The following is a 14869-nucleotide window of genomic DNA, read 5'->3' on the forward strand; positions in this document are numbered from 1 at the left end:
TATACTGCAAGAAAAATTAATTCCCACCTCCCTCAACTTTTCCCCCAGAAGAATGTGATTTTCTACAAATGAAATAAATTGCATTTCATTAAATTATGGGTGCTATAAAATGGATTGATTAAACATGACATGGGCAAAAAATTATATTTCATTAGAAATTTCTTTCTTTTTTTTTTTTTGAGATGGAGTCTCGCTCTGTCGCCCAGGCTGGAGTGCAGTGGCGCTATTTCGGCTCATTGCAACCTCCGCCTCCTGTGTTCAAGATTCTGCTGCCTCAGTCTCCCGAATAGCTGGGATTACAGGCGTGTGCCACCACACCCAGCTAACTTTTTGTATTTTTAGTAGAGACGGGGTTTCACCTTGTTAGCCAGGATGGTCTTGATCTCCTGACCTCGTGATCCGCCTGCCTTGGCCTCCCAAAGTGCTGGAATTACAGGTGTGAGCCACCGTGCCATACCTTCATTAGAAATTCTAAACTGCTCTGATCTTGTAGAGCTTTTAAGGCTAGTAAGCAGAAGATTTCTTCTAATTTAGTATTTTTAGAAACCTTTTGAATGCGATGTCTGAACAATAATGAAAAGGAAAACAGAGTGTTCTTTTATTAGTTTAAAAGATGTTAAGAAAGAGAGAGCCCTTCAACTGCACTTCTGATCATTCTCAGAATCTGGAGAGAACGCACATAGAGAGACAAAAGTTAAATATCTAACCAAAAACAAAAGTAGGTTGAACTACAAGGCCTCTCAATTCTGTTTCAAAATCATTAAGGACCAAAGAGTTTATATAATTTTGGAAATGTTGCTTGATTTTCGTTCTTGATTTTGTTTTCTCCTGAAGCTTAATTTGGACAATAGTCACTTTGGGGAGAAAAGGGTCAAAGAACAACTAAACTAGAGATTGAGAAATGTAAGAATATTTTGTCAGGCATGCATTTAGTTTTTAAATTGGATTTGTAAGGTTTAACAAAAATAGACACCCAACAAAGACAATCTTTAATACTAACTCATTTTCTGTTTCTTTATTCCTTGTTGCTGAGATTACAAAATCTTTTGTATAATTAACTGGTTTAGTAACCTAATACAATTATAGTATGTAATCATAAAATATTAATAGTCTCTCTCCCCAAACCCTCATTTCTTCCTGGATTGAAAATCTGGTACTAACAACAAATAGGCTCTATTCATTAATACTCATCCAAATAACTGCATCTGGTTGGTTTAAGGGGGGCAAAAGTAGCATATATCCAAAACTAGTTTAGTAAATTAAATTCAAGAATAAATATATTTGTTATTTTATGCAATACTAGCTAAAAGCCAATCTACAACAGCATGGAAGTTGGCTGACGTTTCCTTTGCATCTAAAATGAAAAGCCACATTTTGTCTATGCATTTTGATCAATCATCCAGGTGTCTGATTTACAGGAGGCCAAAATTTAGAATGTTAAGCAACTTTCCAGTATTTCTTAATACGGAAGACTTGGCACTAAATAACAGATCCCTGAAGACTGATCACCCTTTCAGGCAGCGTGAACGCTGATAGAGCCAAATACCCTGAAGACTTCGTATCTCTATCATGGGCCTTGATTAGTGATTTCATTAAAACCCCAATAAGCCAGGATTGAGACAACCCGAGTGTTCAGGCAATAGTGTGTGAAAAACGGGAGGGACAGGTGAGTCATGAAGATTACTAAGGAAAGACTGTCTCCACAACTGGGCTTATCTTTTCCCAGAGCGAGATTTGTTAAGAGGAGCTCAAATACAAACATGAGAAGGTATATAGCTTGGAAGAAAGCATTTCAGGTGATCCTGGTATCTCTATTTCCTACCAACTACTTTCAAGTTGAAAAAATAAATGATCTGGACTAGAAAGAAAGAAAAAAAGATTTATATGTTACGTCCAGTTTATGTATGACGGCTTCACGTTTAAACCAGGCAACTACTGTAAAACTCATCAGTGAGGCACTCTAAGTTTGCATTACACTTAATTATCCATTATTTATTTTTTTTTCATATGCCCGAGAACACCAAGGAAGAGAAGACAAATATTCTAGAAAGGAAACACATGAAAAAAGAAAATCAGGCCAGGTGCAGTGGCTCATGCCTATAATACCAGCACTTTGGGAGGACAAGGCGGGTGGATTACTTGAGGTCAAGAGTTCGAGACCAGCCTGGCCAACATGGCGAAACCCCATCCCTACTAAAAATACAAAAATTAGCCAGGCGTGTTGGTGTACACCTGTAGTCCCAGCTACCTAGGAGGCTGAGGCAGGAGAATCCTTGAACCAGGGGGGCAGAGGCTGCAGTGAGCCGAGATCACTCCACTGCACTCCAGCCTGGGTGATAGAGCAAGACTGTCAAAAAAAAAAAAAAAAGGAAGGAAAGAAAGAAAAAAAACTAAAGAGTAAAAAAGAGAAAAGAGGCAGAGGCAAGACCAGCAAATAGAAATGGGCTACACTGAGAGACCCTTTGGAAGGCCAGGAGCCAGTCAAACCTCAGTGGCCCGGGCTCCTGCTTAACACTATTAGCCACTGGACAGTTCCCTGCCCAGAGGGAAACAGGAAGAGAGGGGGAAAGGAAAAATGACAAGCATTTAGTTCTGATGAGTGTAGTTTGCTCGAATAAGTAAATAGGCAAGTCAGAGTCTATTAATTTCCAAGTCAAGCACTAAGTACTCTGGCAAGCTAAGCTACAGCCACCAGCAGCAGAAAAGGGCCATCTAGTCTACACAAACTGCCCTATGATGTGAGAACAAGGTCCTGGATAATCCAAGGAAAACCCAGAAGATACAGTGACATGATTAAATAAAAGCAAAAGTAATTATGCAAATATACCTGATCGAGAAGTTGGAATTTTAGGAAGAGTTGCTACAGCATTTCCTCTGAGACACAGCCCATCTCTAAATATAACTGATGAAAAACAATGGTAAGTCAAACTTGATGACGCAAGTTTGTGCCAAAGTGTGTGCCATGTTGTACTCTAGGAAAAACTTTTCCACTAAAAAACAATAGTTTAAAGCAAACTTAAAAATAGATCAGCATATCTTCTGTGTGGTAATGCTTTAAAGCTGAAAATGTAACTTAGAGCTCTCAGGGGTATTAAATAATGGCTTACACAAGAGTACAAACAGATGATCAAAAACAGTTTCTGACTTACCAGAAGTTCTGAGAAACTCAATAAAAGATTATTTCAGAACTACAGGTTTTACTGTAGGTAGCAAAGTGATCACAGTAACTTCAGAAGTCACATTTAGGACACAAAATTAGTGTCTAGCATTATTTTTCCCACCTGCCAGAGAACTTTTACTTCTTGATTCATCCTGTGAATCATGGGTTATTCTGAAAAACCTATCATATTATTACCTAAAGAAGTTGCATGAGAAAGTCTGTACATACCTGAAATTCTAACAAAAAGCAAATACTAATGAAATTTGAAGTTAATAAAAGTTAAATGAAAGCAAAATTAAATTTAACTATGAAATCAGAAAATTGAACTTCTGTTATTTAAGAAATTCCCTGAACATAGTATCCCTTTGCTTCCCCACAACACATAAAAAGGAAACTGTGCCTGTCCATACATTTATCTTTAGTTTGTGAAATCCTTTATTTTTTACCTGTATGAAGACTCAAGGAAAGAGTATTTTTTCTTTTCTAATTTGTTCAACTTAGCTAACAGTGAAGATAAATTTAAATGGCATTTTTATGAGGTCTTTTTCTAAGAGTGTCAATAATATAGTAAATACCCTGGTTATTAGGATTAAATCTGTAGTTGGAAAAGCACACCATTCTAAAAACAATGAATTCTAAATCAACCAACCTAAATGTGCAAGTCTTTGGAAACCACAGCCCCACTCAGACCCCATGGAATGAGTTCCATTGCCCAGGGTTAAGTTCTCAAAAGGATCAAAAGACTATTTCCTATCACTTGGGTTCATTAAGATGCTGCTCAATACTGTTCTAAAAATGATAAACAATTGCTAGGTTTTATACTCTACTGGGTAAAGAGCTGTACACAAACAGAACTAGCTTAGAACGTTTTTCTCCTAAAGTTATGTTCCAGTGATACAGGCTGTATTTAAGGAAGCAGGCCCCATATATGTGTGTGGTCTATTAACTGAAAGTCGTATTTAATATAATTTCCATTTCATAAAATCAAAACACTGTATTGTTTTCAGGTGTTAGAAATAAAGTTTCCAGTTAATGAGCTCATGACTAAGACCAATATGGCAACAATTAAGAGAAGATATACAGAGGAACATGTATATGTAGGGATTGAAATGTTTTATCATTTTTTATTATCAAAGGGTAAGTTTCATATTTTAAATCATATTAAAAATATGTCAAGTTTAGAAAAATATCATCTACAAAAACCAACTGTTAATTTATTAAGAACGGCATAAGAAAAGCAAGAATTCAAAAACCATCACACATATGTTTCATAACTGCATTCCTATTTTCTTACCCTGTATGTGGTACAGTCGGACTCTATGAGTAACATGGTCAAAAAAGCAAGTCACTTCCGAATAAATCCTTCCATGTGTCACTCTGACAAAGGGCGGTGCTGTGTAAACATAAGGCTGAGAAGAAAATAATATATTTAAGAAAAATATTTTGGCTTCCAAACTTTTAAAAGAATATGTTTATTATGATTTCAAAAATAGAAAACACATTATCACCTGATATTTGCAATTTTAAGTGTAAACCAGATCTTATAAGGTAACATAATATGCATTTGATAAAAACTGAACATGTTTTTTATTTTTAAAAATGCTGAAAATAGGAAATAAAAATGTTTAAAACTTCATTGGTCTAGAAAGCATTCCTCCCAGCTGTACAAATTTCTAACTAAAATCCTTCTATTTGTCCATATAGTTACTTATTAGAAACAGCAATCATTCCACAGAAGTTACATTTTCCCAGGTAAATAATTATTATAACCATGATCCCAGCCCCCTAATGTTCAGGGTTTGGGACAGGCGGCAAGGATGACTACATGGAGTCATCTAAGCAAACTGAAAGCACGATTCAGAAACACAGTTTAATCATAGCTCGGTTTACTAAACTATAAAACATTCTGTCCTTTTACTTGAAAGAACTAGCTGAATATAAATTCACAAACTTGAAAAAACTACTTGGAAACCACTAGTTTAGTTTTTATTTAAATTTTAAAAAATGGTAACAAAGCACATAATTTATGTGACATGGAAGCAAATTTAAAATATTTATGAGTAATTATATTTTTAAAGTATTAGATACCTTAGTTCAACAATAGCATAGAAAGTTAGGCTTGCAATATGAACTACTTAAACAGTATAAGATTTTCGGCCAGGTGCCGTGACTCACACCTTGTAACCCTAGCACTTTGGGAGGCCAAGGTGGGTGGATCACAAGGTCAGGAAATCGAGACCATCCTGGCTAACATGGTGAAACCCCGTCTCTACTAAAAAGACAAAAAATTAGCCAGGCGTGGTGGCAGGCACCTGTAGTCCCAGCTACTCAGGAGGCTGAGGGCAGGAGAATGGCGTGAACCCGGGAGGCGGAGCTTGCAGTGAGCTGAGATCGTGCCACTGCATTCCAGCCTGGGTGAAAGTGCGAGACTCCGTCTCCAAAAAAAAAAAATTTTTTTCAGAATTGTGTAATTTTCTTCCAAACTTACCTCTTTGGCTAGGGAAAATTTTCTGGAGTTATTAAAATGCTTAATGGTTTACAAATTTCTTGTACCTAATTACCAAATAGCTAGAAAGTGAGGGAGGGGATGAGAACCTGGGATGAGTTCTGGGCTCTTGCCTTTTTCTGATATACTAGACTGCCTCTTTCCCTGATGTTTTTTATTTTCTCTCTGTAAAAATGACAATTGTTTTATCTTTCTATCTGACATTAGAGCTTTTTAAAAATAAAATGGTTTTAAATAAATTAGTTATTGGTATCTATGCATGAAATTCTATAGCACAACTATTTTTTTAAGTACAGTCAATCAAAATAAAATGTCCAATGACAAAAGCTGGTGAATGAGAAAACACTGAAACAGCTCATAATTGGGACTCATTGCCCATCCTGGAATGCCTCATATGAGTTGTAGTTTGTCTTTAATTCTTCACTGACTTAAAAAAAAAGAAAGAAAAACCCCAAACAGCCAAAAACAAAAACAAACAAACAAACAAAAAACCTAGAGTCCTTACTGTAGCCTACACAATCCCTTAAAATCCAGTATTGGATTTTAGTTAGCAAGTTTCATAACTTGTGGAACAAAAGTAACTTTTTCAGGAGATAGGTCCCTAGCTAACAAGAAAATAATTAGGAGAATATTTCACTGATCCTGAGGTGGAGAAAACCTATAAAGGTATAAAAGCAAAGGAAGAAACTCTAAAGAAAAAAAAGAAATGACTACACAAAAATTTAAAACCACTATAAATGAGAAATACAATAAAATAATTAACAAACTAAATGACACAATAAGAAAAATTTTACAACATACAGGGAAAAAGATTAATTTTACCATACATAAAGAGTGCTCAGAGATCATCAGGACACACCAACAGAAAAACAAAGAATAGAAATAGGAAAATCACAAAAGAAATACGAAAGATAAATGAAGGTACAAAAATGTTCAACCTTACTAGTAATCACGAAAATCTTAACAGAAAAATATTTTTCTACTAACTTATATTACAGGCAAAGCTTTTAATATGACCAATTCTCAGTGCTTGGAGTGGGATTTTAGAGTTACTCTCAAAAAATGCTGGTAGGATTGAACATTTACCTAGTCTTTCTAGAGGGAAGATAATCAGTACATAGCAAAAGTCCTTAAAAGACTTCAGACACTGATACAAAATGACTCTTCTAGAAAGTTATTCTCAGGAATTAATCAGAATTACATTATAGCATTCTTTTTGAATGCTACAAAGAAAGCTTATTACAATGTTATGGTAGTAAATAATCGGGAGAAAAAGAATATATGCAACATCTTAAACACAACAGTATATCTTAAAATTGGATTTTTAAAAAACATACCACCAGATTGTGAGCACTGTCACAAATGAAAAACAAAATATGTACATGCAATAAGTCAAGACTTGAGAACGGGGAGAAAAGGATATGCATAAAATAAAAGACAATAAGAAATACACCCAAATGTTGGCAATGGTTTTCATGGGATTGTGCACCTGGTGGTAAATTTTAGTGTCTTCTTCAGTTTCTGGCATTTTCAAAATGTGCCAGAGTTTGCATATTACTACCTTTATAGTCAAGAGTGAGAAAGATTTGTTTTTTAAAGGGCTGAAAGTCAAGGAGAAAAATGGTACAGTGGAAAATCTATTTTTCCCATATGGCTAGAGGTTTTGTGTCTGTATAAAATGCATATATATAAAGCTCCCTAACTCTACGTAAATTCTAGTTTCTTCCCATGTTCATTGTTTATCCTAATTGAACATTGTTCATTGTAGCATCTTAACAAATTCCAACTCTAAAAAACTATTTATCTAACAAGGTCTTGCTCCATCAACCCAGGCTGGAGTGCAGTGGCGTGATCTTGGCTCACTGCAACTGCCTCCCAGGCTCAAGCCATCCTCCCATCTCAGACTTCCTGAGTAGCTGGGACTGTAGGTGCAGGCCGCCATGCCTAATTTTTGTATTTTTTGTAGAAAACGGGTTTCGCCATGTTGCCCAGGCTGGTCTTGAACTCCTGAGCTCAAGCAATCTACCCTCTTTGGCCTCTCAAAATGCTGGAATTACAGGTGTGAGCCACTGCGCCCAGCCATTTATCTAACCTTCGACTACAAATTGCTAAGTATCAATAAAGTGATAGATAATACTGAAACCAAAAGTTCATCTATCCCTAATAAATCAACAGATGATAAGATAATGACACCCACTTATCTTTTTCCTCAATACTCTTTCAATAAGTGTTTATTCCATTTGTCATCTCATCAGTACCACTTACCTTGGCATTACCATCAGGTAAGAAGAGGTAGGCACCACTTTTGTCTCTTTTAACTGTGGTTCCATACCATGAAAATTGCACATTTACTTCATGGTGTTTACCATCTTCTTTAGTCATCATTTGCTAAAGATTAAAAAAAAACAGTAAGCAACTCACTACTAAGATGTTAAGCATGTTGCATCTGGTTCTATGTATATGACAGTTTAAAAAAACAATTTCTGTACTTGTCGACCAGTGACACACAGCCCATGGAGCAGCGCCACCCACAGACTATACATGTGAGCAGCAAGTGGTCAATGAAGGTGCAAAAAGCTCATGCATCCTTTTACTCAAGAGTCTTTGATACAGCTCTACTTAAGACTTTTTTCCCCTTTTGCCTAATTAATCTACACATATTGTAGCAAAAATGATAAGCATTCTATGAATTTTAGAACTATTCAGAACATACCTTCATAAGTCCAGTCTGATCAAACCGAAGTAAAACAAAGGAGTTCTCTAGTGTTATACCTTCTTCAGTATTTATCATATTCTTTATGGTGAAAATTCCTCTGTCTTCTACTTTATTGTTATACAAGACATAATCGGCTAAATGTGAATTTGAACTTGCTGATTCCAAAATCTTATACACTTTCAGTCCCAATGGTGGTATATGTGCTTGAAAAGAGATCTTTAAAAGATAGGGAAGGGAATTTATTAAAGATAAATGTTATCTACTGAGAGGCAAACCATTTATATTTTTGGTAAAACCAACAAACTATCATATTTTTTAAAAAGAGAATCCAGTTGTCCCTCCATATCCACAGGTTCCATGTCCACAGTTTCAACCAACTACAGATAAAAAATATTTGAAAACAACAACAACAACAACAACAAATACAAATAAAAACTATAGTATAATAACTATTTACACAGCATTTACATTGTATCAGATGTTACAAGTAATTTAGAGATGATTTAAAATACACAAGAGGATGTGTGTAGGTTATATGCAAATGCAGATGCTCCTCAACTTATGATTGGGTTATGTCCAATTAGAATTTGAAAATATCGTAAGTCATAAAAGGTGTTTAATACACCTAACCTATCCAAAATCATAGCTTAGCCTAGCCTACCTTCCATGTACTCAGAACACTTAAATTAGCCCACAGTTGGGCAGAATCATCTAACACAAATAATATTTTATACTAAATATAAATAGCTTATGTAATTTATTATATACTATACTGAAAGTGAAAAATAGAATAGTTGTATGGGTACTTGAAGTATGGCTGCTACTGAATGCACATTACTTTCACACTATTATAAAACTGAAAAATCTAGGTTGAGCCATAGTAAGTCAGGGATCATCTGTACTATGCCATTTTATATAAAGGACTTGAGCATCCATAGATTTTGTTATCCCCAGAGGGTCCTGGGACCAGTCCTCTACAGATACCAAGGGAGGGCTGTATAACAATATTCTATAAATGTTTGATATCTTATGGGTAAACCATACACGTCTCAGTTTATCCAGAGAACCTAATAACCTAAAGTTGGTAGGCCTATCAAAAGCATTAATGTTTTCATCCAGTATGTGAACCTGTATGATCATTCTCAATTGTTTGGCTGTACTCTAGAATGCCTACAGAAGGAAATTCTCCACGAATGTAAGGGCTTTACAACAATGCCATTTCCTAATTATTAAATTTTTTTGCAATATTATGATATTTCGGTTAATAAAAATGATAAACATAACATAAATATTAAACAAGTTAGCACTAGACATCAAATGCTTGAGGTTCAGCAGACACTGAACAGAGCATGGGGGATGCACACAGCTTAAGACATGACTCCTGCTTTCCAGGAGCTGTTGTTCCATTTTCTAGATGGAAAGCTTCCTGTAAAATCTGACCAAAATTTTTATTACAGTTTACCTTTCTATCTAAAAGATCATGCATATTTAAGAGTAGCTAGAAGGTGGATCACGGGGTCAGGAGTTTGAGACCAGCCCAACCAACATGGTGAAACCCCGTCTCTACTAAAAATACAAAATTAGCCTGGGGTGGTGGCACATGCCTGTAATCCCAGTTACAGGAGGCTGAGGCAGGAGAATCACTTGAACCCGGGAGACAGAGGTTGCAGTGCGCCGAGATCGCGCCATTGCACTCCAGCCTGGGCAACAAGAGCAAAATTCTGTCTCAAAAATAATAATAATAATAACAATAATAATAATAATAATAATAATAATAATAATAAAAGTAGCCAGCAATAGCTTTTGTCAAGCAGAAACAGTTCTTAGAGCTCCTAGTTTACGGCTGTATCTCCAGAAGTGCCGTTTAAATTACATTCCAGATTTTAAAAGTCTAACCTTTCTAGTGGTAGAGTGATCAGTTTAATATTGCTTATTTTAAGAAACTTTGGCACAAAAAATACCTATTACTTGAGCACAGATTTTCCACAATTATCTCTCACAAAAGAAGCATCTTAATTATTTTAGGGCATTTCTCTTCCACGGTGTCTTATGTCACCTTTGCAATGAAAACCTAAAACTATCCAAAGTTATTAAAGGTGGTATTTATCTCACTTTTGATATGCATAATTATCATTAAATTCACTTAGAGCAAAACATTCAAAATTTTGAGTAATAATTACTGCATTACCTTAGAATAAACAGTATACATCCTTACAAAGATATACAATATACATACGAACAACATATAATAAGATACAATATATATACTAACTAAGAAATTAACATTTTAGTGAACACAGGATCATTTTTCCTTTAGTGTCATTTAACCCCCCAGTTAAACTCTCTGGTATTTACAACTTTCATCACCTCACATACGCCAACATGATGGCTAAATGGGGGCTACTGTATGTACATAAATTATATACTGGCTAGGTTTGTTTTACAATGCCTCCTTAAGTTCTATGGCCACAACATACCTCATAGGCTGTTTCTGAAATAGTATTTGCTGTATCCCAAACTGCACTAACTTGAACTTCCACAGGTTTTCCTGAAGCAGAGAACACTTGCACTGTGGGGGAACTCACATAGACTGAGACCAACGAGATTCGGTCTTGTTCTAAAGGATTATAGACCACAAGGTACCTGCAAAAACAGCTGCTTCATTATTGGGATCTCAAAATATTTTTACTTCTTTTAAATACATATATATACATATACATATACATATACATATACATATACATTTTTGAGATAGCGTCTCACTCTGTCACCCAGGCTGGAGTGCATTGGCTAGATTATAGCTCACCACAGTCTCAACCTCCTGGGCTCAAGCAAGCCTCCCACCTCAGTCTCCTGAGTAGCTGGGAGTAGCAGGTGTAGTGCATGCCACTACATCTGGCTAATTGTTTTCAAACCCTTCATAATACTTCAGTTCATGGACAGTCATAGAGTCAACTCATGGAGAAGAATTAACAGGAACATTCTGTGAGAACTTTCAGAGAACAGGCAATTTCATCACAACGAATATCACACAGTACAAAGGGTAATTAAATAATGATTCAGAAGCCCTTTCTAAAGAATTAATGCTTTACAAATGGAAGATATTCATAGATGTGTAATAAAGCTTTTCTGTATCCCAGAAAAAGACATATACATACGGTTTTATTCATCTGTCTAAAAGAATCAGCTCCATACAACTAATACCCTGACTCCTACCAAATCTCACCGAATAAAAAAAATTCACAATTTGTTTGCAATTTAGTCACAATTAGTTCCAGTTAAAAATCTAATATTCATTTTAGACCACTAAGAATGTATGGCTATATATGGAAAATCACATAATTCACACATATATTTTATATACAATGGGACTTTATTATTAAAGAAAGTTGATTCTAAAAAACGTCACTTGAAGCAAATCCACTTGTAACAGGGCCCCAAATATTTATAGTAAGTAATGGTGAAAAAAAAATTTATTGGGATTAGGTAGAAAAACGAAAATGCAAACTATTAAAGTAAGTTTAGGCAGTATTTGCAACTACGTGTAACTTTTGGTATGAACAAAAACATAAATGAGGCCGGGCGCGGTGGCTCACGCTTGTAACCCCAGCACTTTGGGAGGCCGAGGCGGGCGGATCACAAGGTCAGGAGATCGAGACCACGGTGAAACCCCGTCTCTACTAAAAATACAAAAAATTAGCCGGGCGTGGTGGCGGGCGCCTGTAATCCCAGCTACTCGGAGAGGCTGAGGCAGGAGAATGGCGTGAACCTGGGAGGCGGAGCTTGCAGTGAGCCGAGATCGCGCCACTGCACTCCAGCCTGGGTGACAGAGCAAGACTCCGTCTCAAAAAAAAAAAAAAAAACAAAAAAAAAAAACATAAATGAACTGAAATTTGGGACACAATTTTTCCAATATTTTATACCAGCATATTATGACATCCTTCACATAACATTTAATTTTTACATGATGGTTTTATTAATAAACTATATTTGAAAAAATATTTAAGGACTTTATTTTTCCTAAAATCCTCTCCCAGTTCTGATATTCAAATAATTCTCAGTTGAGGTACCCAACAGCCTTGATTTTCTTACTAGCATAACTCTGCCAGATTCTCATTCTTCTATGGCTTTGCCTGTGAGTAGAGACGTTCTAGACCATCACATCACAGACTTCATGAAATCTGCATCCTCTGCAAGGTTTATGATTTTATAATTTATAATCAATTTGCATCATATTGCCTTCAAATAAATCAGAGAGTATTTCAAAGAGGATGTCGGACTAATAATATAACTCACTGATTCACTAAGTGCATATTTTCATGATCTGAAATATTTTTGTTTTCCTATACAATTTTGTAACTGCAGGAACACACTGAATAGTTGGATAACAACCACCTCTCCCCCAACACGTTGTAGCTATAGATGGTAGCACCAAGCTTACCAGTATTCTTCCATCTTGTATATGTGTTCTATATATTTTTGCTTTAATTGCATTACAAAGTGTTCATTAAGAAATAAAATGAATACCTACAGGGACCAAAACTAAAAGGAAAAAAGACAACAGGAAAAATGAAGAAAAAGAAAGAGAATATAACACAAAATCCGTGACACTAGACTTATAAATTGTTCATCAGAAGCATTTATGTTAAAGCAACATTCTGAGATACCAAAGGTGATAATGACATTAAGAATGTCTCTAATTCCTATTAGGCTTATAGTATGCGTCAGGATAACAGGACCTAACTTGTATTACTTATGTTCACTGAGATTCCATATGTATACAAGAGATGAACAGATGAAACCACATAGTCACAAACACATTTACAAAGAGTAATGAATCCTCCTAGTACTTAGATAAAATCCCATTTTACGTACAGAAGCAATTCTCAAGGAGAGGGAGGGTGATGCCCTCTTGAGAGGTATGCTCAACAGACTTACCTCAGAGATTTGTCAATCTATTTGCAGCCTCCCACAGCCCTCCTACCAGAGATTACATTTCGCCTGACTGTTCCCCATTCACAAACACACCTGCAGAACTGCAACGGCCAGGATTCACTATTACCAATGGGACTGTCCTATATTTCTAAGCTGCACTGGGGAAGAAAAACAGTGGTGGATCCCTCATTCTCTGCACCAAAGATGTTCAAACCAGAACCCCAGAAATGAGTGATTTACTACTGAAACCCATGTTCCCAGAGGCTTACAGAGCTAGTATTTAAAGAACTTGAGAAAATGGTGCCTGAAAACTTTGGCCAATCTCCTAATTCTGCAGTAGCCCTGAGGCATACCTAGGCACACTAAGCCTAGAATCCCTACTGGCATGTTCTTTGGGTGCTCCACTACAGCCAAAGGTCATGAAGACCGTGATACTATAATGTGTGCCCAAACAATAAATTAGATAATAGGCATCCAGAACACTAATTCCTTCTATGAAAAAAAAGTACTCATACTTAATGCAAACAATAATTTTAACCATATATTTGGTTTTGCACCCTATTAAATCACTTTTTATAATAAGCTGTGAACTAGGTTCTATTTTGTTTCATTTTAGTAGCTAATTAGTATTTGACCATAATGATGTTTCTACTGTACTGAATGATTATGTAATTATCATGCCAGGAATCTATTCAAAAACTAAATGTGTAGAGTATATAATGAGTATAATGTTGCACTAAGAAAATAATTTTTAACATAGAGATTCACAGCATGTTTTTTATGTGCATCACAGTACAAATTTATCTGACACATGAACTCCTGTCTATGTACATTTTAAGTAGAGTACAAAGAAAGGATGATCATATATAGATATTTCCTTTGGAAATAAGTACACCATCATACATAACTTAATTTTCATTGTCATCACATTTGGTAGTCAAACATTTGTTATACTGCCAACATCCCCAAACATGAGTCCTTTCAGGCCCTCTAGTTGTGAATGAAACCAACAGGTTTCAGTGTATCATAATATCATACTCACTTACTGAAAATTAACAATATTTGATCCACATTAACAAAAAAATTATGTTTATATCTTCAGAATGGGGAGGGTTAATTTCAATTGTAGCTGGAAGTTCAGTGCTTTTTTTTCTTCTCCAATTTCCACCACATCAGCATCAGCTTCTTACGTATCATCTGTCACCAAGTCACGTCCAGCCTCCTAGTTCTCACTGTGACACTGGGCCCCCATAATTCAGGGTTATGAGCAATTATCTCAGTTCTCCATATACAAGGAATAACTCTCACCTCATGAAGAAAAAGCACTCATATGTTACCTGCCAATCAAACTAGAGGGCAGAAGATAATCTACTTTGAAGATTCTACTGAGGATGAGTATACTAAAAATTCCTTCACCCCTTTCATAGAAGTAATTCATATCATGTTAAAAAAGACAACTATGGAACACTGAGTTTTCTCTTTGAGGTAAATCTAATCAGTGCCCACTAAAATGTGAACAACACACTAGAACCACACAGGCTTCCTTCTAGGA

The 14869-nt window shown here is 35.8% G+C and overlaps 1 protein-coding gene across 2 annotated transcripts in view; it reads right to left on the reverse strand.

The window, feature by feature from the left end:
* MAN2A1 (mannosidase alpha class 2A member 1) overlaps positions 1 to 14869 on the reverse strand; it is a 177114-nt gene that overhangs the window by 41017 nt on the left and 121228 nt on the right. For both annotated transcript variants that reach the window (XM_058440641.1, XM_058440642.1), the window contains 4 exons: positions 10860 to 11025; positions 8380 to 8598; positions 7932 to 8054; positions 4455 to 4569 (listed from right to left, as the gene is read on the reverse strand). In XM_058440641.1, the coding sequence (XP_058296624.1) occupies positions 4455 to 4569; positions 7932 to 8054; positions 8380 to 8598; positions 10860 to 11025 (623 nt within the window). The remainder of the gene's footprint in view (positions 1 to 4454; positions 4570 to 7931; positions 8055 to 8379; positions 8599 to 10859; positions 11026 to 14869) is intronic.

The sequence above is a fragment of the Hylobates moloch genome, unplaced genomic scaffold (assembly GCF_009828535.3).
Source record: "Hylobates moloch isolate HMO894 unplaced genomic scaffold, HMol_V3 SCAFFOLD_6, whole genome shotgun sequence".
Lineage (NCBI taxonomy): Eukaryota > Metazoa > Chordata > Mammalia > Primates > Hylobatidae > Hylobates > Hylobates moloch.